Source organism: Branchiostoma floridae, chromosome 4, assembly GCF_000003815.2.
Source record: "Branchiostoma floridae strain S238N-H82 chromosome 4, Bfl_VNyyK, whole genome shotgun sequence".
NCBI classification, from domain to species: Eukaryota; Metazoa; Chordata; class Leptocardii; order Amphioxiformes; family Branchiostomatidae; genus Branchiostoma; species Branchiostoma floridae.
Window position 1 is genome coordinate 142091 of NC_049982.1, and position 27587 is coordinate 169677.

The 27587-nt window shown below is 41.8% G+C and overlaps 1 protein-coding gene across 1 annotated transcript in view; it reads left to right on the forward strand.

Moving 5' to 3' along the window:
* The window catches only part of LOC118414627 (gamma-aminobutyric acid receptor subunit beta-2-like), a 33399-nt gene continuing 5812 nt past the window's right edge, over positions 1–27587 (forward strand). Inside the window, exons 1-7 of the mRNA XM_035818803.1 lie at positions 1–158; positions 1170–1317; positions 16757–16824; positions 17912–18011; positions 23863–23986; positions 24705–24787; positions 26098–26235. Of these exons, the coding sequence (XP_035674696.1) occupies positions 3–158; positions 1170–1317; positions 16757–16824; positions 17912–18011; positions 23863–23986; positions 24705–24787; positions 26098–26235 (817 nt within the window). The 5' untranslated portion in view covers positions 1–2. The remainder of the gene's footprint in view (positions 159–1169; positions 1318–16756; positions 16825–17911; positions 18012–23862; positions 23987–24704; positions 24788–26097; positions 26236–27587) is intronic.

Genomic DNA, 27587 nt, shown 5'->3' on the forward strand with positions numbered 1-27587 from the left:
TCATGGCTTCGAAGAGCTTGCCGATATTTGCGGCACTACTGCTGCTCCAGGCCGTGTCCCGGATCTCAGCCCGCGGGATCCCGACCCCCATGGCCACGGGCACCGCCGCACCCACCGGCGAGATCAACGGCATCAGCATCTTCGCCACCGCCGTCGCGGTGAGTTCCGCAAGTTTAAGTCATTCAAAAGACTACCTTTACTTCCTGTACTGTGTTTGTGGCACTGTTGATATAAGTTACTAACTTGAGTGTAGTGCCACATTGTCCTCGTCTGTTCAAAAGCAAATAGAAAAAAAAACCGGAAATCTCATACAACAATAAAAAAAGACTAATGCATATAGAGGTGATAAACAATATCTTCATAGATGAAAATCATAATATACGCTGCCTCAATTTCCACGGAACAAATACTAATGGCCCCCTGAAAGCCCCCTTCATTTGGATAAATGTTTGATGAGTGTGGACTCAAGGCAAAATTGCTTCTGAAATGAGGGCAAGTTGTCAAGCTTAGGGAAGGCTTAGATAGATCTAAGTGTTGTGACAGTCACATTGTTATATATGCTCTTGACACACTTTTGATTGCGTTTTATATCCGGTTCCAATTTGGAGTTACATACCTCAATAAAAATCATCATCACGAAGGTCGTAAACGGGAGAAAAGAATTAGTAAGTAAAGCTTTGTGCAGCTGCTGCACAGACAATGAACAGTGAACATATCCAATGCCATTTAAGATGATTTAACATCACTTTCATAGGTCTATACCATTTTTAAAGATCAGGGGGTAGGTCAGGCGTTAGAACCATCCATAACGTCCTTCCTTGTTACGGCCATTGCCTGTAATTTTCAAATGACTGGTCGCCATGTTGGATCTATGCTGTCATCCAACATGGCGGCGGTACACGCAAGTCTGACGTCACGTGCAAGCGTACTGTTTTTGACCAATCGAAGGAAGAAGACCGCATGACAACCCCTTCTACCCGCATGTATGACGAGGAGCCGTGTATTTGTGGAAACGAAAAAAAATAGATACGTATACGGCTTGGAAATGTGAAGTAGGCCCTAATAGGCGAAGCATGGGTTACGAGACTTAGAATGTGTGCTGTCATCCAATATGGCGGCGGTACACGCACTTAACAAGTGTGACGTCACGTGTTTTTGTCCAATCGCAGGAAGAAGACCGCATGACCACCCCTTCCGCCCGCATGTACGACGAGGAGCCGTCCGTCCGGGCGGAGAACATCTACACCGGCCCGACCCAGAACCTGCTGGAGCAGCTGCTGGAGGGCTACTCCATGGACCTAAGGCCCGGCATCGGAGGTACGGCTTACCGATAAAGATAAAGAGCGTATGAAACCAAAGTACAGCATTTTGTTCTCACATATGATTGGGCCCTCAAAATCATTCTTCAGACTCGAAGATTTTGTTGCAAGGTAATCCCAGCATTTACGTCTTACCTTACTAACAACTTACTTAAAAATAACAATTAAGGCTTAAGAAAGGTCGTTATCATCTTTTCCAACAAAATTCTTGGGAATGTTTCACAAGACATATAGATCTTTTTATGGAGTATTTATTTAGCATCGTATCATACAGCATTTCTTTCATTCTGTTTCATAATCAGAAATGCGTCTAGCAAATCTTTTCAACATTGAATCGAAATTCATGTAAGTTCGAAAAAAGAGAGTAGAGGTTTCGTTCATCTCCATTAACCATTGTAATGGGCGAGACAAGCGAATGACTCTCTCGTCTGCTCCAGATACTTGACCAGACCAGACTTTCATTCCTCTTCATATCACGAGTTAGTCGTCGATACCTCATCTGGCCCTCATAAGACAGCGTCGATAAAATTCTGTGTACTCTCTGTAGCCTTTCCGCCTGTATCGGCCGGGAAGTATTGACGAGTCCCCACGTCAAGGTCTCGGTCTTCTTGTTTAACAAGCTCCTATATCGACCTGTCTGTGGGACCGCCCGCAGGCACAGAAGATTGCAATCCTGTCCTCCAACAGGGACATGATCATCACGGGATACATTTAGTCCTGACTTTTGTGTTATTGTTTTACCATGTGCTGTCAGGAAAGGACAGCCATACCTCTTTGTCACAGTTCCATGTTCAACAAACTCCTGTATCGACCTGTCTGTGGGACCGCCCGATGGCATAGAGGATTGCAATCCTGCCCTCCACAGGAACATAATCATGGAATACATTCTTCACTTTGACTTATGGTCTTACCTTGCGCTTGTAGTAGCTGTAGTAGGAAATACGAACCATACCCCCGATCATAATCACAGTTCCTTGTTTAGCAAGCCCCTGTATCGACCAGTTTGTGGCACCGCCCGGGCATAGAAGATCCTGTACTCTCAATGGGGACGTGATCAAGGGATACTTGACTTTTGTCTTATTGTGCTGTAAAGTAAATACGAGCCATACCTTCCATCACGATTACCGTTCCTTAAGCTTGTTTAACAATCTCTTGTATCGACCAAGCCGTCGAGGGCAATGGAAAATTTTGGTGCTGGCCATGGTTTCCACGTGCGGGGATATGATCATGGGATACATGTAGTCTTGACTTTTGTCTTATTGTTTTACCATGTACTTGTAGTACCTGTCAGGAAATACGAGCCATTCCTCCTATCATGATTACAGTTCCTTGTTTAACAAGATCTTGCATCGACCAGTCTGTTGGACAGCCCGCGTGCATAGAACATTGCAATCTTATGCTCTCAACGGGGACATTATCAAGGGATACTTGACTTCTGTCTTATTGCACTGTACAGGAAATGCAAGCCATACCTCCCATAAAGATTACAGTTCCTTGTCTAACAAGTTCTTGTATCGTCCAAGTCGTCGAGGGCAATAGAAGATTGTTATTGAGTGTTGGTTTCCATGTACGGCGATACATGTAGTCTTGACTTTTGTCTTATTGTTTTACCTTGTACTTATAGTAGCTGTCAGTGAATCAGAGCCATTCCTCCCATCATGATCACAGTTCCTTGTTCAACAAACTCTTGTATCGACCAGGTTTTGGCAGCGCTCGAGGGCAATAGCAGATTGCAGCACTGGTGTCCACGGAGGACATGCTTGCCTTTTTAGTTCGTTCCATCTTATTGTTTTGTATCGTGTTTGTAGTTATCAAGGGAAGATATACAGCCACATATTGAGCACGTTAAAGAACACAGAGCACGCACTTGTCGATAACATTGAGTCAACGCCTTGCTGTGGGGGTGATTCAAAGAAATTAAAGAAAATGCAAGCTCGAACCGAACCAGCCTCCTGCGGTACTTTCGGCTGACATGTAACGTCATGATGAGGGATAGAACAGAAAACTACGCCACTAATGCAGAGCTTTTCCTGCCTGCTAACATAACTTTCCAAATACTGTAAATGCAGAAATGTTCGCGGTGGATTAATGTTCGCGGTTTTCGCTGTGACCACTTCACCGCGAACTTAAAACCACCGCGAATATTTTTCTATTATGGTATTAGACTGCAGTCTATGGTGTTACCGCGAACTTAAATCCACTGCGAAAAGTCCTTTTTCCAGCTACCGTGAAAGTAAATCCCCGCGAACTCAAATGCATTTACAGTACCAAATGCACATCAGTGTCTCATGATCAGTAATGTATAGAATAGACTATTTTGGTCAATAGTAAAATTATTTGCCATTGCCCCAGATCTAGCAAATGAGTTCAAGATGGTGTCCTTTCAACACCTTTTTCAGAACTTTGGAGCTCTCATATCGCCAGCACATGACATAGGTGCCAAATTGCTTAACTTGGGGCGTGCCATAACTTTATACTGTTAATTGAAATGTTGCTGGCCGTCAATGTCGAAATTGTCATTAACAGCTATGCTATAATTACAGTGGAAATTGAAAGCGTCGTTTTAATGTCGTTTCTGCTGGTCATCAGAGTCATTAAACATAACTTTCTTATCATATTTCCAAATGACCTTTAGAAACTAGTACTAAAAGTACTCCAGATACCAGCAGTAAAAGATATCATCAAAAAATACAGTTATAAACTCAGTATTTATAAGTTCAAAAATCATTCTATCCCAGAACTATCTTAGAGTGGAATTCACTGCTAATAAGTTAAGTATGGGTATACTCACTGTACAGAGATTTTAACTACGTTAATTCCAAAGGTTAGATGTCACAGGTCGTTCAGTTTGATAACATCTGCCACCGCTGCTGTATTGCGAAGCTTGTGAATTACAGGGCTGACATTACAGTTGGACCTCTACATAGGGAAGCATGATAAAATACACCAAAACAAAGCTTCAGAAAAGTACTAACCCCAATTTCAATCTTAAAAAAAATTCTCCACCAGACAGCCACAAGGGTCATCTTCGTAACCATTAAAAGAAAACAGAGGGTTAACCACCTCGAACTCCGAGGAATCCCCGCTCTATGAAAGAAACCTCACCTTTGACCCCAGTTTTCTCCTGATACCACCAATATGACACAACAACTAAAATCCTTCCATGCGCCACCTAAACTGCTAAACTGAACAAATTTGACCAAAATGGGAAAGATTAGACCTTACCTGTTCCTTCTAACCCAAAAAGTCTCCAGGTTGGGCCAAAATTTTCAAGGAAAAAGAAGATTTTAAAGGGTTTTAAGTCGCCTTCTACCGCGCAACTCAACTGTGACGTCAGCCCTACTGTACGCCAAAGGGAGGCTATTCCTGCTGAAGGTGGACTCTCACTGCTCTTGGGGTACCATTGCGGCACTGCGGGGCGCGTAGATGACTCAACGAATTTCAGAGATGAAGAACGAATTTTCTTCCGTTTTGTGTATTTTTGTTGTCTTCTAAGCCATACTTTTATGTATTACGCAATATCTAAATTATTAGAAATCAAAAACAAAACATCAGTGGTGCAGTGACTGAACCCCGCAGTGCCGCCCGGTGTCCCAGGTTCATTGAGAGTCAATCTTGAACAATACAGATACAGATAAAAGAACCAGTGCAAAATCTCGTCAGACCATCTGGTGGTTTTTCCGTAACAGACGGGCCGGTAACCTGATACCCCACAGTGTAGCAAAAACACCAGGCAGGCGTTCTGCAGCTTCAGCAGGCAGATAGATGGCCGTTCGGATGGCACTTTACGTAATGCCTAATGATCCGTCCAGGAACAAAGTACTTCACCGTGAAGTCACGTCAGCCTGCTAGGATAGATATCTACTTGCGTTCACCATATTGCGGGATCTGTTATTAATCAGTCAACAGCGGTACTATATCTGCAACTATATCTATATCTATCTATAGCTATATCTGTATCTACCCCCCCTCTCTCTCTCTCTCTCTCTCTCTCTCTCTCTCTCTCTCTCTCTTTCTCTCTCTCTCTCTCTCTGAAACAGATCATCGCATACACATTTCTATTTCTTTGGTCTAGAGAAGTTGACAGCTTTTGGGGACAGACGTACACAGGAGGTATCATGATCACAGATCTTTGAATCGTTGAAAGGATTGATAACACTTTGCAGGGGATACACGCTGTGCAATATGGGCCACATGCCAGGAACCCAGGCAAACAAATGGCTTCCGTCCCAGACACAATAACAACCAAGGAAGAGAAATCGTCGCAATCGTGGAAGAGTGTGATTTCTCTAGATCACGACTACTAGGGAGCCCCATTTGCGAATCCCTTTACGGTCTCATTCATTACTACGAAGTGAGGGGATTTAGGTCTTAAGAGAACTATTGACCCATTTTCTTGATTGCTGAGAATAATACTTATCAAACCCCTGACCCTTTTCAAGATCTACAGTCTCAAACTCGGCATCCATATTGAGTAGCTATATTATAGGGCCGACCATCCGTTACCCTGGGTGCCAGACAGGATGGGGCAGCTAGCGACTTTATTCGGAGGCCCAAGGCAGTCAGCTCGCTGATGTCAAATTAGCGCTCCGTGGAATTTAATCCCGAAGGAGGTTTCGTTGCCTTTTCTTTCCCTTGGGGCTTATACTCCCCGGAACGCTAATTTGAGATCGGCGGTCTGATTGCCTTGGACCCCCGAATAAATTCGCTAGCTGCGCGACCCTATCTGGCACCCAGGTAACCATCCGTGTGTAAAATGCTGAGCGGCAGAGTAGCGTTTCTCACCGATGGAGTTCCGCCCTGATTCTCACGGGACACACGTTACTGCACGAGCAGCCTTATTTTCATGAATTGATTTTCACTTACCTTTACAAGAAATTTCGTTTTCCTTTGGTGTCTTGTAAAATTGACGCTAGTGAAAAAGTACAGTGGTAGAGGTACTAGGTTATAAATACCACAGAGTGAGGGGGGACAATCCATAAAATGGAGGAGAACTTTGGAGCAAGACCTTGCTGAGATGGGATGCAGCTGGGGGGGGGGGTATCAGCAGACAGAAAAGTGTGGATGACAATGACGGCCAATAAACTGGTGGACGTACCGACTAATAAGTATCTAATACCAGCTCAAGAACAAGAAACACCCATGACTCTAAGTACCAGAGTTACCAAGCTAGGATTGATGTGTTAAAAAATTCGTAGTTTCCGAAAACTATCGTAGAGTGGAATTTGTTATCACCAAGCACAATAGGGGCATCTTCTCTGCATAGTTTTAAAGAACGCTTGCAGGTAGATGTGCAAAAGTTAGGTGTGACGGGTCGTTCAGTGTAATATAACCAGCTGCTGCCGCGCTGCGTGCGTGCCTGCGAAGCTGGTGTATTACGCCGAAGTGCGGTTATACCGGCTATATAGATACAGATACAGACGGATACAGAGGCCCGCCTCAGCGAACACTGACATTCGGCGAAGATGATGATGGGGATGATGATAGATACAACACTATTGCTCGTGCCACTTTCCGCACTTCTTGAATACATAAACAGAACTAGAGTTCGGCGACCTCATACCTCCATGAAAATTTAGAGCTTTCGTAAATTTCATGCAATTGACTAACATATTAACATAATTTATGCATGGTGTTGTTCATCATTGACTAACGTACACATTAAACAATCATAAAATTCCCATTATTAATCATAAAGCGGTTTTGCAATTTTTACATTATCAAAAATTATGTAAATAAGTTCCTCATTACCATAATTCGTATCTGCTTATATTCCACCTATCATAATGAACATGTGTTACATTTATTGAAGTCCAGCTATTGAAAACAATGGAATTTAGTGAATTAAGTCATCATTTTGGGCATTAGATTTGGAGTTACCCATTGAATGAACAATGAGCGTAACAACGGCCAGGCTCACAGTAAACTGTATGTAGCACGCCTGTGTCAATCTGTTCCTGAGCGCTCCTGACATTATATTGGTGTATAAACGATGTCATGTCAAGTCATTCGAATCCAACGCTTTACGAGCAGGGCTTTTCTCAGAAATAGTTGCCTGGATTTTATCGCCTTTTCATGACATGTCTGCCCCCACCACGGTCTACAGGACTACGCGGAATAAAATGGACACTTTTTATGTGCAATGAAATTTCCTTTTGTGTGAGAAGGAAACGCTCCACACTGAATTGCACGAAACAATCTATGTCTAATGGTACGGAATGACTATGGCAATAATAACAAATCGTGTCGTATTTAAAATTAGTCGCAGACAATAATGGTGAAGTTATCATATGAACACGTTACATAATATGTAAACAAAAGCATACAGCATGTGGCAATGATACAGATGAGAATGAATTGGGCGTGAAAAGTCACTCGATGTGATACACATAGTCGCCACTGCGTATCCTTCAAAGCTATTGTGATACGCTGAAGGACGATCGCACCGGTTGATCAATCTATAGTCAGATGCAGAGCACCCTAAGGGGGGCCCACACAAATGTGAAACAGACATTCCAATTGAAAAACAGATCCCATCATCACTTTTGCTTTTGTAATAAAGACACAAAGGTAATAGAATTCGAGTAGAGACCTCCCTTTTAATCGTAGCATTTTACCTCCTTACATAAGTGCCTAGACTAGGGACTGGCCCCATGCTCCTTTCCGTTGGGTTTCTTCATTTTGCACGGTCCCGTTCCCTAGCGTCAGCTGCCATTAGACGTAATCTAGCGTCTTTTACGATTTGGTCATTCCCCAGGGTCTTGGGATTTCAAACTCCATCAGATTTGACCCACGATTCGACTTAATTTGTTCGAATGTTTCTTCCCAATCTGGCATCATAATCAACTTGATTGAAAAGAAATGCGGCCAATAACTTCCAAAGCCAGTAGAATTGCGCTGATAATCATTAGAGCCCCGGGAAGTTAAATCTAAGTCCACGTTCGATTCAATCATTGCAGGGCCATTATCGCTGACGGTTCATATTGCATGTAATGAGCACGCAATTAACTTAATTAAAGACGATTGCAGGAAGACAATGTTTTATGGAATGTGCGAAGCAATTAACTGTAATGTCTGGGGCTTCGGGGACATTGGACCATAACCGTTGCTGTTTCTTGTTAATGTTATAGAGAACTCTTAGAATTCGTCAGGCAAGGTAGAAACAAGGTAGTTCCATTTTAGACCAGGACCCCCGTTTTACGGTCCTTCCGAAAGACGGATTTATGCCTGGGGTTACAGGGACATTGGACCAGAACCGTTGCTGTTTCTTGTTTTTCTGTCTCCACAAACGTAACGAGAAAAGAAACTGATGAAGGCCCCGCAAATGTTTAGCGTTATGTAAGTCTTTAATTTATCGTACCTTATTGCTTTGACTATTGTTTCTCACATTGCTTCTTTTTATCATTGTGGTTGTTATATTTTATGTTTGGTTACGCTGCTATGGACTTATCTTGTCCGAAAGCAAAGAAATATACTTCCAAGTTACAAACAGAAAAGAAAGCAGCCCACAGCTACACATAGCACCAAGCCAGTATCAATAGCATCCGTTTGAAGACCATTATTACTGCTTCCAGAAAAGAAGTCAAACCCTAAATACGTAGATTGTAGCTCTCAGCAGTTCATACCATTGATAGAATAGTCACTCGTTTACACTTGTCACCATTGTTATCTATACCAAAGTATTTCATTTTATACATGTTTATTATATTTTCTGTATGTTTCATGTTGCAATTAGCCCTCGGGCAAGAACTTGCAAATAAACTTCCTAATTATTTGACGATCGGTATCCACAGTTTTCATGTAGAAGTCAATATACACAGGACCGGCTCCAGTATCAGCCGTACGTGCCCCGGGTACTCAGCACGCATCAGTACAGTTTATAAAACGGCCGGCACGGCGCAAGGGCCATATATTCCGTGTTTCACCAAAATTAGAGATATTGAACGGGAAGCGTGGTGGTCTCGGGCCGCCCGTAACCATCGATTCACCGATAGCCGGATATTCGTGTGCGTGTTTGACTCATTCGTGACAAATTTAACATTGAATAGTCATAGTGATAGCATAGTTCCAGTTCTTTTGCCTATCCAATTGTTCACTTGTAACACTACTTGTAATAGTATCTAATCTTTAGTATTTAATGTAATACTATCGAATCACTGCATTTAGCCCATGAGGGCATGAACACGCAAAAATTATCATCATTATTATTGAAGGACCGTCCGTCGAAATCTACCATAATGTGATAGACCTTAACAATGTTTAAACAGACATCCAGCCTAAACTCCAGTTGAGTTGGGTTTATGCAGATCAACAATGAGCTTCAAATCTACTTGACATCCAATATTCAATAGTATAAATGACACGCTAGACTCAACATGTTGACTTATTTATGTCTTTAGATAATCGTATCGAGTTGTACCATTAACAAAGTTCCGCTTCCAGTGCGATTTATCATTCAGCATTACAGTTAGGTCCTTATCACATAGTCCAGTCTCTGATTCAAGAAAGTTCTTTAGATAACCATATGTCTGTTTATAAGTACAGTAAGTAGTTTATAGACCTTACAAAAGAAGCTGTACATTTGTTGTGTCAATAGAGATTTGCTTTATATAAAACTTACTACTACATATTATACAATAGTGGTGACCACAAGACGATCTAACACGATGGTATCGACTTGTCCGAACGCTGTTAACATTATTAAGCGTGGTTGAAGGATGACCGCCATCTGGTCCACATCTAGCCTGGGTACCATCCAGATAGTGGTACGTATACGCTCCTATGTTCGCTTCAGCAGAGAAGCGATATATACAGTGTCGAATGAATGTCAGAGCTAGAAGCGACAGTATATAGTATATAATGAACGCCGGAGCAAACTACGTTCCGTATAATACCCAGGCTAGTCCACATCCATACCGTTGACATGAGTATGCATGTAAGCTCCAAGCAGATGCGGAAATAACTTACCCCTCGATTCTGCCGGGCATGAAAGACGTTTCGGCAGCAATACAGCCGGTGTCCTCTTTACCAATACCATTATCATTAGTTATCGGCCGAATCGCTGATCAACGAGGTCGCCCCCAATTTAAACACGGTAAATCCTCAGGCAAAAAAATACGCTTTAATTGCTCTTTGTTAATTTTGAAATTAGGCGACCTATAGCTCCTGGCTATCAACAAAAGTTACCTGCCAAAAGTTGTTAAAAGTGTGGCGGTAGTGTGTACACGACTAGGGGTGGACACTGGTATAGAAAATTCAGGTCCAGGTACGGTCCAGGTCCAGGTCCAGGTCCAGGTCCAGGTCCGGACCTGAACCTGGACCTAATTGTTTGTGAATGGGCAGTACTCAAAACTATGGTCCATTTCGCTACAAAGAAGTCTGTTAGGTGGAGTATCCTCTCTTCACGTAAATAACTCTAACTTGCTCTAACCATTTTTGACTGTACAAACTTGATTAAAATGACCATCAATTCTCCTCTACGTCGCTCTTGCTATTTGATTGGACCAATGAGCCTCAAAACGCGTGAACGCCTACCGCTGTAGTACCGGTATAAAATGTTCATTTTCTGATCGGTCCACTGATTTTTTTCAGGTCCATTTTTCCGGACCGGTCAAACAAGAAAAAAAGATTCTGAACAGGTACATCGTACCGGTACCCACCCCTATACACGACACAATCAGAAATCCATTTCCTTACTAACGCCGTTATTCCATCTCTGATCACGACGACAGTAGGTGTTCATCACGGAAGCTGTATCAGCGCTCCATAATGTTGTCAGAGCTATACGTCTTCTTTTACGAGTGCGACACAGTCCCCGACACATCGTCAACTACGGTGCGTCAACGTGGTTATCTTCTATTTTATCATGATTGCATAAGAAAGCTGTTCATCACGTCGGCTCCCAATCCCCCAATGTCATAAATATACACACTTTACAAACTTTACTTCATTAATCATTTATCATACACCTCCACGCGGTACTGTTCAGTGGCATGGTGTTTCCCATAAATGACTGAATTGTTACGATAACACATATGTGCGTTCGTCTCACCAGCAGTTGCTACCGATAACAGAAAATTACATGTATTTACTAAAGGTTTTACGTGTTGCAGAATTATGTATTTTTCGAGATAGGCATTCACATCAATGAGCAAGACACTCTCTCACTGGGTCGCATGCCGTTTTCCTATAGGCCTACTTGATCATGACTGTAAAAATTGTTTATCGCTAAGGTTTTTTCAGAGGGGTTCTTCTTGTTAACTTTCAAACTCAACTCTAAGGACAGACATAGTTAATTTCTAATCATATAAATAAAACATCCACCTACGCGATCGTATTCAATTAAATGCTGTTGACTGAAATGCAACACCTGGGCATTTTGGTGCTCGTCCTGCCAGAAGTTACTACCGATAACTGAAAATTTCATGTATCTACTTCAAGTTTAAAGTGTTGCAGAACTGTTTATTAGATATTCATTCGGTTTTATCAGAACGGAAACTGATTTCATTGTCAACAGCTTTCCATTATTATGATTGCATAAGACCTTTTATTGCTAAGTATGTATCAGGCGGTTCTTCACATTAACTTCCAAATTCCAATACCGTAAAATGTATATACTTTACAAACTCTAACATCCGTAAATAACTTCATCAGGTTGGCAATTATTTATATAGTAAGGTTCTTTTGGCACAACCAAGGAGTAACTTACGCCCAACGTTTCGATGTCTATCTGACACCATCATCAGGGTAGAATGACTGGAAACTATAAGTAGCAGCAAGATGTAGTTTCTAGTCATTCTACCCTGATGATAGTGTCTGATAGACATCGAAACGTTGGACGTAAGTTACTGCTTGGTTGTGCCAGAAGAACCTTACTATATTTACAGACTCTACTTCACTTCATAAAACATTCATGGTGCATCCTGGACATCGTGTATCTGAATGACCTAGTTTTGCCCATAAAGTGAATGAAAAGCGATGCTGACACAGCTGCGTATAACCGTTTACCAGGTGGTATCACCGATAACCGAACATTACATCAAGTTTTATGCGCTGCTGGACTAGTTTTTGACCATCTTTCTCCAAACACTCACTCACTCAATCAATCGACCTCCTTCTGCTTGAATCTTGATGTGCATATGTTTCACAAGACTTCTGTGGATTCTAGCAACAAGTTGATATATTTTTAGCATGTCTATAGATATCAATTTACATCATCATCATCTGGTGATGGTGTCTCGGAAGTCCAATGTTCCTTCCTTCCTCCCTCCCTGTCCACCAATGGCTGAAGTTAGTTAGTTCTTCAAGAGTTTAAGATGCATCTTTCCAAAGTTGTTGAATGTACGTAGGGCAAAGTCTCCTAGCACTGGTATTCCCATGCCTTAGAGTCCATAGAAGAGCATCACTTACAATTTCACCCTTGGTTCTCTAAGCATGGGCATGAAATAGTACTCTTTTGTTCTCTGACGACTTGTGACATCCATGGTGTTGTTGTAGGCCTTCATATAGCAGACTTTAGTGGGGTGCTCTTTCCATGATGTATTTAGGGCAGCACGTAGCATCTTTATGTAGTAAATATACAACTTTTTGTTATCAATTTACAATGGGGCAAAATCTTCTAATATCACCAGATCTGTCTCTACTTAGCTCCTAATGTATTCCAATAGATTTCTATGTGATTATCAGGTTAAGATGTAAAGCTAGCACCATGTAGGCATCTGAATGTACGTCCCGTGAGACGACAGTGGCACCATTGCCTCCCAGTTCTCTTGTTGACGGCAAGATATGGTATTTGCGAAACGCGCAAGATGTTAGCAGGTATACGTAGCTACCATTCGGCCTAACTAAAAACTTCCTAGACTTACTGTCACTAACGAAAGACATCGGATGGCTCGCTGAAACGTCTGACGGTCTTGGATAAACTTTTTAGATTTAGAGCAACCTTTGTTCCCCCGGTGAAGCGAGCTACAATTCACGAAACAAATGCGCAATTTAGTTGATGGTGTAATTTCTTGGGTTACATTCTAATACAGCCCTAATTTTCTGGGTCAGGTCGGTGGCTGCTGAGGTTCTGTGTATCGATCTTGAGAGCAGAAAGGTCGACAGAATCCTAAACAACCGAGAAATTGCGTTACAAGCGGGACAGCGGACATTGGCTCGATGAAAGCATCTTAAAAAACGCTCTTAGTACAATCTCTCCAATCCGGTTTATGTACGTCTATTGATCGTGAATAGAAAAGGTATTTGTCATTACTTTGATGCACTCGCCAGAAAATGAAATTTCGTAGCGGATGTTTTGCTTAAACAAGATTAATCATAGACCATTTCAAATTTCTATGGGTCTGGAGATGAAGGGAAAATCGAGTTAAGAAGAAAAATGTTTTCAAACGCTGTTCTTATAGTTACCATCAACCTAGCAATGAATTGATTTTGTCGCTATTATCAATGAAAATGGTGCTGGGACTCCGTGAAGCCACGTTCGTAGGAAGTCACTTTTTCTAAGTAATCAGTTGGGTTTTTGAACCAAATTTGCAATGATTCAATGTAGACAATCAGCACTATCTTACTAATAGATTATTTTACGGTATTGCGATACAACAAAGTTTGAAATAAAGAAACAAACATAAACAGAAGTCAACAAGACAACCTCCTTTTTAAAATGACTTTTTAAAACCTCAACTAAACATTGCTATCATCCAGAACATTCCAAAAGTAAGTTCCACCCTGGTTTGTACAAAGTTTGACAACACAAGCCATTCAATCCGTGGTTTGTCTTGTGTGTCCGCGGTTTTAACTCTCCGGAACCAAAAGTTATATCCAGGCATTGGTCTGCTGAGGTTACACGTCACAAAATGGAAGAACTATTGTCCAGAAAATCTTTATCAGACGTTATTCTCCCATCGCCCGTGCCGGGAGAGTGCAGGAGTTAATTGCCTTGTTGCCTCTGGGGCTGTCCAAGTATCGATCACTGGAAGCCGGAAGCAGGAACCGTCTTAAAGGTGATGCCGTCTTATGTGACGGGAAGACGTCTTGCACATACTCAATCCCCGGGAGTGGTACAAATCCGCTGCCTGAGTTCCGCTGCGGTACACCAACGATCAATTATGCCGTGATAGGGCTGGGTACCGGTACAGAACATTTAGGACCAGGTACGGTCCAGGTCCAGAGGATCAGGTCCAGGTCTGGACCTGAACCTGGGCATAATTATCTGTGAAAATTTGTAAATGGGTGATACTCAAAACAATGGTTTATTTAGCTACAACAGGGGTGCCTAAGCATTTGCACGAACCCTATGAAATTCGTACGAATATTATGTGATACACACGAATCACTATGCGAAAACGCACGAATATTATGAAATTCGCACGAATCACTATGCGAAATCGTACGAATTTTATGAAATTCGCACGAATCACTATGTGACACACACGAACCTTATGAGATTTGCACGATCCTTATGCGAAATTGCGCAACCACTGGCGGGTCACGTGACAAACGGAGCGGGATTTTCAAGATGGCGGCTTCGCCGCTTCGGCGACTGAAAATACGATGTAACACGCCGAAATGAAGCTAAACAGTAGCTCACAGGCTATCAAATACATCTTTGAGACGGTAAATGTCCATTCCATGCCTTGAAATATAAATATCTCGGGTAGAAACGCTCAAAATCATGCCTCCTCCCGGCCGCTCTTTTTGCATAAGGATCGTGCAAATCACATAAGGCTCGTGTGTGTCACATAGTGATTCGTGCGAATTTCATAAAATTCGTACGATTTCGCATAGTGATTCGTGCGAATTTCATAATATTCGTGCGTTTTCGCATAGTGATTCGTGTGTATCACATAATATTCGTACGAATTTCATAGGGTTCGTGCAAATGCTTAGGCACCCCTGTACAAAGGATTCTGTTTGGTGGAGTATCCGACTTCCATTTGCGTTCTAAAATCCTATTTTCATGTAAACAACACTGACTGCCTCTGTTTTAGACCAGGTTTGGCTGTAGAAGCTTGGTAAAAATGAGAATCAACTCTCCTCTGCTTCACTCTTGTTATTTTCTTGGGACGGTACACCGTACAGATACCCACTCCTACCTTACCTTAGACCTTAGCTCCTCCCTCAACACTGTTGTATTGGTCAACTCGGTGAGCGTACTCTCTCCATAGGGTGCGGTTTTGAGCAGCTACTGCCATGCTTTCCATGTTGTTCAGTCCCAGTTCCCTTCCGTCATTCAAGATGGTTCGTCTTTGTATAATTTAGCGCCTACCCCTGAGACGGGTGACTTAGGAGCCCATGACATAGCTGTTTTTGCTGTTCTTTCGTCGAATAAGCTCCAAACATGCTCAACAAATCTCAGTCATCTTTTTCTGACTGTCTCACTAGCCAGAGGCACTTGAGCTCTTCGCATGAGCTCTTCATTTGTGACGTGGTCACGGTAGGAGATGCCTAGGATTGTCCTGAGGCATTTACGTTGGAAAGTGTCAAGTGATTATTGTGTTATCTCTGTAGTGCTTTTCCATGATTCACAAGCATACATTGTCTATTGGCATAAAAAAAAGTCTGCTAGTTTGCTTAGATACCAAGAGTTTTCATAAGTATTGCCACATACCAATAGTTTTGCCAAACCAGAAGCTTTACCCACCCCTACCAGCGATCAATAATGCTGTAACGAGTTCTTCAGTCCCACATAGTTGAAGGGCGCCTAGCTTGACCTGAGGCAAGGTTTTTTTTTTCTTTTCCTCGGTCGATTGTTTTATGCCGTTACCCAACGGAGCTTCGATGGCAGTTTTTGCCCCATACATAATTGGGTAAGGAGGAAAGCAGACTGTCAATTGCTATTATTTTTTCAACATCCTGTTGTATTCTGCCTGTCCTGTAGATACTTTTTCAACTGAGGCAGCGACCATTGAATGACGAAAACCGCTGGTACTTGAATGGATAAACAAGTGCGTTTTGTACTTTTCTGTGCTTTTACTACATGGACCACCAAAGATCAAGATCCCTACAGAAGTCGTATGCCAATCCTTATAATGTCATTGGTCATATAAATCCAATTTTGCCACTCAACGACCTCCGTTCAGTGACAAGTGGGACTCACAAACAGAGACAGCCATTGTACTTACATGTATATGTACAGTTACATGCCTTTTCTCTCTGTTTCAAACTCTTTTTACGGAGCTTTTCCATCGCATCGTACATAGTTAACTGACATTAGCTATTATGATAGAACTCTGGTGGTATGAATCAACCAATGACCTTAATTTTTGTTGTTCCGTGTAGAACTCTGGTATGAATTAACCAATGACGTTGCTCCGTGTAGAGCCTGGTATGAATTAACCAATGACGTTGTTTAGTGTAGAGCTTTGGTATGAATTAACCAATGACGTTGCTCCGTGTAGAGCTCTGGTATGAATTAACCAATGACGTTGCTCCGTCTGCAGGGCCGCCGGTTGACATAGACGTGGGTTTTGCGGTACAAAGCATCGATCAGGTTTCAGAGATCAACATGGTGAGTAAAACACTCTCGTGCAACGTCATGGACTAAGTTTTACACTCCTGTACTAAGTGGGGTCATGGGGCGAAACTGTAAGGTGTTTGGCCCAGAACACAGAGGTACCTGATTTGAATCCTGTCATGCTACTGATCTTGTGCCCTTGGAGAAGGCATTTTACACGCATTTCTCACTCCACTCATGTGTAGAAATGGCTTTGGTTCGGAAGGTAAAAGGCGATGGAAGAAGAGGGTTGGGCTCTGCTTCCCAATACCGTGTGATAGACACAGTGGATGGCAACCCACTATCCCTGCCTTTGCCTTTTACTAGGCCATAGTGCTACCTCACTCATCAGTGTCCCGAAAAGAACACTGCTGTTAGGACCGTAACATTCCGTCTTGGATGTTTTAGAACCTCATAGCAAAATAGTATTAACATGCATTTAGCCTTAGTCACATTGTCTTTGGGATATGTAGTGAATCTAGGGTTGAGAGCGACACAGCTCATGCTGAAGTCACTAAAATAATTCCCAAACCAATAGCTCACCGGGCATTTTACGGGCTGTCTCATTGTCACTTTTGGGCGGAGCCCAGTCGGACGTCAAGCGAGCAGTTTTCTGGGCCTTGTGTGCAGTTCTAAAGTTAAAGACGGGTACTGTTTTCTGATAGATTATTTTTTGGTATGCAAATGCTCCCCCTTCCCATAAAACACAAAAATGGAGGAGTCCTCAGTGAATTAAAGAAATCGCCTCAATGTTTGCTCTGCGTTCAAACTGGATTCAAGCATAACATTTTATTCTCTATGGAATTATAATACCATCTTCTCGAGTGGAATGCCCACTTAATAAACGCTAGTTCACCTTTATCCGAGGGGTAACCTATATCCGTTGTTTAAAAACAAACAGTGTAGTCATGGATATCGAATCGACGGACAGTTGTTTCGAACTGCAATATCTTAATCATAATATTTTGAAACCACCGTGGCTCGACTTATATTTTTTTTTAAATCCACGAATATCCTGTTTTTAGAATTGACGGATATAGGTTACCCCGCGGATAAAGGTGAACTAGGGTTAATATCTGTTTTCTGATTTCTCTTTGTGTAGGAGTACACCATGACCATGATGCTGAGCCAAAGCTGGATTGACCCCCGATTGGCTTTCAACTCCAGCTCTGTGTCCGAGATCCCGCTGGCTGGAGCCACAGGTTTGTATTTCTAATGCTTCGGTCACAATGGGGCAAAAGGGGCTATACCGGTGAAAAGCGAGGTTCAACAGACATGTATGAATACAGTTACTGCAATTGAAGATAGCTTTATTCTGTAAATGGTTGCATACATGTATGTGCTAACATGAAACAAGTATTGTCAGGATGAGAATAGTTTATTACCATGGTGCTGGACTCAGCTAGAGGTTTTAATACTCAGTTTGGTTGCACAAAAATAATGGCTATACATGTACATACACTGGCTTCTATTTCTCAAAACACACATTGAAGCCATCATCAAAACTATTTGACAAACAATACAATACAAGTATAAAGCACTTGTACAAGTACTTGCCCATTACTGCACAGCTATTTTCCTTACAACACTGGCTAATTAAAAACCTCTACCTGTTGATCTTACATACACGTTTAACGTACACTGCTACGTGTGCAAACATTTCCCTTCGGCACTGTCTGCATTGTCCAGTCATTTTCATTCCCTGTGCATAATGCGATTAACCAACGCCTTCTAAAGTGGGTCGTTCGTGTTTTGCTTGTTCCAGGCCAAACAAACACGCTAAACAGTTCGACACACGATAATTTGCATGAAAACACCACTGAGTATTATATACATGCGACTAACTGCTATTTCACAAAACACATTGCTGAGTAGTACAAAGGACGCAATGGATTAGCTTAAGGACAAAAATATCACTTGTACTTGCCCATGTCTGCAAAGCGGTTTCCCCAGCCAAAGTGTCTAGAGCAAAGTCCACTTGTAGATCACGGGTTTTGAACATGTACACTATCACTTGTACTCACAAAACTAACAAGGACTACTGGAGCTGGCTGCTCTGTTTGTTGTCGGCCAAACTTCGCGAAACAGTTCAAACATCCACGGTAAGGACCAGTGAGTTGTTGCCAGATCGCGTTTCTCAGGTCAGCCATGCGGATTATGCTGGCCAAAGGGTTGAGCGCCGAATTCAACGTCATCAGGAAAATACCCAAACTCGCAAAAGTTTCACGTGGGCACAAATCACTGTTTCTGAAGCAGAAGCGACTAAGTGGGATAGTTGCAGAACCCAGCAGCCACGAAACGAGTGCCAGCGTCACAAGAATCATCACTGTCATCGCCTTTCTTGCGCTGGAGTCGCATTTCTTTTGGGTTTCGTCCTGTGCCACACGGCCTCCGTCATCTTCAGTCCTTCTAGCGTCATCCCAACGCCTTCTACCCCCTCGGAACTGTCTCAACCTATTTTTTTGACGTCGCTTGATCCTTACATAAACACTGATGTTCGTGAACATTAAGACGATAATGAGAATCGCAATTATGAAAGCTACCATAATGACATAGATCAAAGGAAGAAAGCCATAGCAGAATTCCGTAGTAAACGAGCGATCATATAAACAATTCCAGCCCATAGAAGGTGAGAAGATGCACAACGACATTGCGATCCATGAACAGATGATTGCTACACATGCATTACGCTTGGCGTTGGAAGCGTTGGTATGGAAGAAAATAGGGTGCCTGACAGCCGTGTAACAATCTATGGATAACAAGGATAGAGCTGATGCCGACATGATCTGAGTAAACAACAGGCATGTCACAACAGGCGAGTGTATTGCAGGAGTTTCTCGGAATGGTTTTATCTGACCAAAGGCAAAACAAACTAGAAAGGCCGACATTTGCTTGAGAGCAAATACAGCATATTTCAGCCATCTCCCTCCTCATGTAACAATAGACTGTTCCAAAATCACCCATGTGCAAAAATGGAACACTTCTGCTTAAAATGACTTCTAACTACTAATCACACTTTTGAGCAAAAATGAATCTTACAATCCCCCTTCAAGAATGGATTCTTCTAGTGCACCCCATGTAGAAAGGTAAAATAGACAACTCCAAAAACACTTCCGCTAAGAAATGGAATTTTGAATCATCAGCCGTCCAAAACCATATTTGAAAAAAAAACCTCTGTGCAAGAATCGACTCTTCCTGTTATACCCCTATGTAAAGTGGAGCGATCCAAAAATACATCAGCTAAAATAGGACATCGACATTATCACCAAAGTCCACAAAATGAATTTAAAAAAATACCCCCTTCGTCGAAGAATGGAATCTCCCAGCACACCCTGTTTAAAATGCACAATAGACAAGTCCAGAAATACTCACAGTACATGGCCTTTTGTATAATAAGCAACCCAGTCCAAAACTGAATTTTAAAAAAGTCCCCCGTGCATGAATGGACTCTTCCAGATAACACCAGGCTTGCTTATTGGCTGCCGAATACTCCTCATGTGCAGTCTTCAGGTGGGGGTCAACTTCCATTCAACAAATGGCATTCGGAATCATCACCCATGTCCAAAACTAAATTTTAAAAAAATCCCCCCTATGTGCAAAAATGGACTGTCCCAGTAGTAGTCTTATGTCAAGTGGTTCAGTGCAAAAACACTTCCGCTAAAAAAAACATTGGCATTATCACCAAAGTCTAAAAGTAAATTTTAAAAAACACCCCCTGCCCAACAATGGACTCTTCCAGCAAAATGAGCTCGCTCATTGGCTGGTCATTAATTGGATTTACCTTGTCCCCCCAACCACCTGGATGTCTATGGACTAGGTAGGTAGGTAGATAATTGGATCTACCTGACACACCTGTGGCCCTGACACACCGGAATGACCTAGAGGTCGTTGACCTCGGCACTCCAGACCTCACATATCCAAAACTCTCCCACAAAAACCTCCTTAAGGAGCCATTTTGAAGTGATTTATACCAAATGTTATGCATGGGTCCTTTGAATAAGTATCTAGGGCACCTCTGTCCCAAATTTCAGGTCATTTGGATGTAATACCATGGTACAGGGGGCCAAATTATACAGTTTTGGTCCAAAAGTTGCAATAAAACCTCAATAAAATCATTTAAGGAGCAGATATGAAAAAATGAAAAAGAAGCATTTGGGTATTGGCCCACTCTACCCTTGTGCCAAATTTCAAGTCATTTGGTCCAGGAACGGCGGAGATGAATCGCATTGAAAATTTGACAGGAGAAAGAAAGAAAGAAAGAAAGAAACATTACGAATACAATATATTTCACCATACCTATGGTATGGCTGAAATATAATGAGTATCACCCCTAGCAGAAGATCTGCCATAGCGAGGTTCGCAATGTACAAATACATGGCCTTGTGGAGCTTTCGTGTTCCTATGATACCCAGAAGAACCATAACATTAGCTAAGACGATAAAAACTCTCATGACTCCAAAAATGTTGACTAACCACCCTTTCGTACCTAATAGAGATCCGTACGAGGAGCAGGTCTCACTAGCCTGGAGGAAGGACATGTTCGTGTTTCGCAGGTGCCAAGAGTAACAACCAACCATGTTGTCAAACGTAGGCGCTCCGGGAAACGGCAGAGTGTCCGAGCTGTTGTTGTTGAACTCGTGGTCAAACGGTAGAGTGTCCGAGCTGTTGTTGTTGAACATGTCGAGAAACTGAAGAGGGTCCGAACTGTTGTTGAACATGTCGAGGAAGTGAAGAGGGTCCGAGCTGTTGTTGAACATGTCAGGAAACTGTGGAGAGTCCGATCTGTTACTGAACATGTCGTGACACTGTGGAGGGTTCGAGCTGTTGTTGGAAACTCCCGGAAACCGTGGACGTTCCGAATACGTCAGGAAGAATGTCCGATCTTTTGGTGAACGTACCCGAAAACTGTAGAGGGTCCACGAACTCCAGGCTGTTGATATACACAAAACTGCAGAGGATCCAAATTGTAGTTAAACTGGGAAGCTGTAGATGGTCTGAACTGTTGTTAAACACGCTGGTGAACTGTAGAGGAACCGAACATGTTACTGAACATGTCGGGAAACTGTGTAGAGTCCGAACTGTTCTCAAACACGTCGCGGAACTGTAGAGGATTTGAACCGTTGTTAAGCACGTCGGGGGAACAGTAAATGGTCCGAAATGTTGGTGAACGTGTTTCACGGATTCCACTGATCAGTCGTTGGTGAGCCAAGTGATGACTGACGGTGGTCTGTGTCGACTGACACTAACCTGCCGAAAGACCGGCTTTTATACCGACCGTGAATCAATGGGCAGGTTTCTGTAAGCTCTCTTGCTTTAGATCCTGACGTATTACTCATGAATCAGACTAAGCCAATAATGCTCTACACACTGCAAGTATCGTCACAGTCGTCACGATATTAGACCATCACGACTTACAGGGAGTCGTGCCAAACATATAGAGACAGGTGGTACGTTGACATGACGTTGATGTGAATGCAGAAAAAAGGAAATAGTGATCTAATGTACTTCAAATTCAATTACGCCATCTGATCTACAGCTTTCTGTAAAATCTCTGTCTTTCCACTTGAAACACACAAGATTTTGAACTTTGCATGCCAAAAACGGCAGGTGGCAAGTTTGAATGATGTAATGGTACAACTTCATGAAAGAGGAAATCCATTGTAATTCCAATACAAAAGAGGTATAAACTAACATTTACGCTGCAGCTGTCTGCAGAATCACTAGCTCCCAGACGATTATCCTTTTGCTTCATGAGCAGATTGAACAAACAACTCAAGCTGCCATGGATAAGTGATGATACGAAATGCACGTAAATGGGGATCCTTACCCAAAGTAAAGAAAGGGACAGCAGATCAGGTAACCTTGTATGAAGCTTCCATTAAATCTTTAGCTGTCATAAAACTAATTCCGGTGTTTCTAATTTCCTATTAATTTTAGCTGATAACAGCAGGTGGTAGGTTGGATTAATGGCAATGAGTGATACTTAATGCACTCACGTATTTCGATAGCAGGAAAACAATCTCTGTCCGTGCCATGCAGACCCGAGGCAAGACAGGACTGCACACGCATCGGGTGTCTTTCAGGCCTTTGTCACAAAATGAAATTTTGAAGCGGAGTTTCGCGAAAAGAATATTAGTACGAGGGAGTTTGTACTTTGATTAAAGTAAAATCTACATAAATCTACTACAGTTTGTCAACCCTTAAATTCTATGAACAAAACGTAATAAAATTTTTGTCGTCATGAAGAAGGAATGAAAGATTACATGGACACTTCGTACTCTCATATTTGGGGGAGAGCTAGATGTACCCAAAGTCAAGTGTAACTTACATAAATCTGTAACTATTATTACTCAACAAGGTCAATTATTTAATTGATTGCAATTGGTCGACAAGGCGTCAAAAGCATGACCGCTGAGACACAAAAAATTACTGGTTTCGACCGTTTATTATAAAATCTTCATCAGAATAATTAATTGCAATTAATGTACATATGACTAGCAAGACTCTAAGGATCTGTGGACACACACCGCCAACCCTCGTCCTGCTAACAATGACATGATTTCCTCCCTTCTGTTCCTTAGCGGAGAAGATTTGGATTCCCGTGTTTGAGGAGTGTTAGATGTGCCCGGAGTCAAGTGTAATGTACTTGCATTTGTATCTATCACTCAACATGGCCGAGAATTTAGTCACATTCAATAAATGTACATGCATACAACTAGAATAGCAAGCGTTTCTGTATCTGTATCTAAATCTATATAGCCGGTATAACCGCCCTTCGGCGTAACACGCCAGCTTCGCAGGTACGTGGCGCGGCAGCAGCTGGTTATATTACACCGAAGGTCCGTCACACCTAGCTTTTGCACATCTATCTGCAAAGGATCTGTCGACATACAGTTACTATGCCCGCCTGACATGATTTCGTCCCTTCTCTCCTCTAGCGGAGAAGATTTGGATTCCCGACACCTTCATCTTGAACGATAAGAAGTCCTTTAAACACACCGTCAACTCTTGTCCTGCTGACAATGACATGATTTCCTCCCTTCTCTTCCCTAGCGGAGAAGATTTGGATTCCCGACACCTTCATCTTGAATGATAAGAAGTCCTTCAAACACACCGTGACTGCCCACAACAGGCTGTTGAGACTGTCCTCCGACGGAAAAGTTCTGTATAACGTTAGGTGAGCTATTTGTTTGTTTATTATTTTATTTGACCACATGATAATCAATAACCAGAAAGTATAGAAAAGTAAATAAAATTGTTGGAGGGGGGAGAAGCCTGCATGACTTCTACAATGTCCTTTCCCACCTAACTAAGCTAATACTAATCAAAATATACGTGTAGATACGTTTCTTTTATATCGTTAAAAAAGCCTCGTATGTCGCTAGATAAATAAAGATAGATAGACTCTGTATCAGGCGATGAATGGCAGTTCTAAAAATATATATAGCCCCTAGAGAACAGAAAAGCCAAGTAGTAGCACACTTCTCGCTCTAATGCAACTGAGATACATTTCTCCGACGGAAAAGTTCTGTATAACGTTAGGTAAGCTAAGACACGTTTCTTTTTCATCGTTAAAAAACCCGAATGGCGCTTGGTAAATATAGATAGACTTTGTACAATATTAAGCGATGAACGGCAGTTCTATAAATATCTATATATAGCCACCGGAGAACAGAAAAGCCAAGTAGTAGCACACTTATCGCTCCAATACAACTTCTCTTCGTCTTTGTCCTCTATGATGTGGACCTCAGAAGCTCGTATCAGATGTCTAGAATACATCAAACCACCTCATTCATGTCCTCATTCATGTATATGAATCTAAGACATTGCACAACGAAACACAAGACATTCGCTCTCAAAATATTGCTTGACGATTACGTCTCTCTGTCCTGCAGAATTACCACGACCGCAGAGTGTAAGATGCGACTGAAGAAGTTCCCGCTTGACACGCAGACTTGCACCCTGGAACTGGGGAGCTGTGAGTGAAATTCTTTTATACTACATTTTTGAAATAACGTTGATTATAATCAACAGATGACAAATTATATTCTTGTTGGTCAATTTCTCTTTTTCGGGGCTAATTTACATAATTAATTAGGAAAGTTTATAAATCCAGTATATTTCATGTTTCCCATTCAGACGGCTTTGGGTTTGTGCCTAACACCTTTAAGTTGTTGGGGCTGGACCGGTGTATGAGCCTGCCCAACCTCAGATATAGATCTGGAGCATAAGTGCGACCGTGACCTCACAAATGTTTGTTATTTGTCACTGCACTCACTATTTTGTTTAAGCACCACCGCCACCAATCACACAAGTGCCGTGTACCTGCACCTGTGAATGATGGCACTGACAGGGAATTTGTCTAGTAAAAGAAAGAAATAGAAATGATTTGATCTTGATATTTTGTGCCATCCAGACGGGTACGCGAGCCGGGACGTGGCGTGCTACTGGAGAATAGATTAAGTAAAGAAACAAATGACACACATGTGTCTATGGATGTAGTGTGATGAGAAAAGTTTATCTATAAACCCACTGTATTTCATGTTTGTCATTCCTTTGACGGGTATGCGAACCGAGACGTGCTGTATACATACATACACACACATATATATATATATATATATATATATATATATATATATATATATATATATATATATATATATATATATATACAGGGCCACTCTGTATAAATATATTATATATATATATATATATATATATATATATATATATATATATATATATATATATATATATATATACAGAGTGGCCCTGACGAAGAATTTGCCCCGTGAAGCATAGAAATAGAAATGATTTGATAATAATATTTTGTGCCATTCAGACGGGTACGCAAACCGGGACGTGGCGTAATCTCCGAGCAGATGCTCTGTGGCATAAGATATTATCAAGGGTTGCCAACGAGTATAGGCGGCAAAAGTGTAGCCAACCGGGTTGGTCCTAGCCTCCTTATGCAACCAGGAATCTGCTTGGAGATCAGATATGGTAAACAAGGTAAACATACAAATAACAAACATAACGTTTATCGATAAACCCACTGTATCTAATCTTTGCCATTCCTCAGACGGGTACGCGAACCGAGACGTGGCGTACCATTGGAGAACAGACCAGGAACCTGTGCTTTATTTTATTTCCTGTTTCTGTGTTCTATCCAGACGGGTACGCGGGAAACTGTGCTTTATTTCATTTCCTGTTTCTGTGTTCTATCCAGACGGGTACGCGGGAAACTGTGCTTTATTTCATTTCCTGTTTCTGTGTTCTATCCAGACGGGTACGCGAACCGAGACGTGGCGTACCATTGGAGAACAGACCAGGAACCTGTGCGCGGCATGACAGACGTGGAGCTGGCCAAGTATTCTATAGTGAGGTTCGATACTCTTACAGGAAACGTCACCAGGGATACAGGTAAACAAACAAACAAATAACAAACAACAAACATGTGTCTATGTTACGTCGATGAATGGTAGACATCTAGGTAACAGGATACGCCAAATAGCAGTTACCCAAGCAACTGGATATGATTTTTGAGATCTGCTCAGTGTCACTGATGACAAAAGCTACTGGATACTACCTGTAACGTCTAACCGTTTCAAAATCCTATCTAGTTGCGCGAGTGACTGTTATTTGTTGTGTCTATGTTATTGATTGTATACACATACTTTGTCTTTGTAAATCGCAATAAAACAACTAAAAAGTACCGTTGTCGGGGAAATGGCTGGCACTTTGAAGTGCTATTTGTTTACAAGCCAGTATCCACTTCCCTTAGCAATATACTGGACTAGGCCAGATCAGATGATCTTATCTATTCTATATTTAACCTACATTGAATATAATTATGTTGCTGTAAAATTCTGAAATTGAAGGTTGAAACTTTGGAACTAGAAGAAAAAAATACAACCTTTATAACTCAAAGTTTATCACAATATCATTTTAGTCCCTTTCCAACGATTTTGACTGGATTTTCTGCACAGTGGTGAAAAGTAGTTGGCCATTTCCCCCCATGGCGATTGGCCATGGCGTACATGGTTGTCTTTAAAGTAGTTGTAACAGTACAAAGTATGAATAATTTACAACTTATAAGATACCTTGGCACTTCTGTACTTCATTCAGTCTATTTCAAGTTCGTTTCTATCAATCATATTGCCTTTTTAAGCTCTTAAAGCAAAGAGCGTGCTATTTTTCTATCACATTTTCCTTTGCATTAAATCTTTAACGGTAAGTACATGTAAACCAACTGTTGCAGTATCACATTAACATGAACATTGATTGGTAATTTTTCTAAGTTTCACAATTGATGTTACACTTACTAACCTCCATAAATAGCCATTTCCATCGCATGAGTGTCTGCATGAATTCTCTGTCTACGATCCGCAAAAATCTAAAACCATGCCAACATGGCTGATGTTGTGTGGTTTTAGCTGCTTTTTGCTTCAGGTTAGAGTTGATTCTCAGTGTTGTGTGTTTCCATTAGGGACCAAGAATGACACCCTTGACGGGCCCCACCAGCATCTTTATCAGTACTACCTCCTTACTACTACAGTGCACCAGAAATTCTGAGATGAAAATATCGTTTACACATCCTCTAAACTAAACGGCTGCATCATTCCTTCTTACCAGTACCCTCCTCTAAACAGTACAGTACCATCCTCAAACTATCAACATTTATTCACGCATGAACCAAATCAGTTCACATAGACTACTAAAGAAAAAAAAACATCTAAAAAGGATCATGTTCATTCTTTAAATCCCCATTTTAT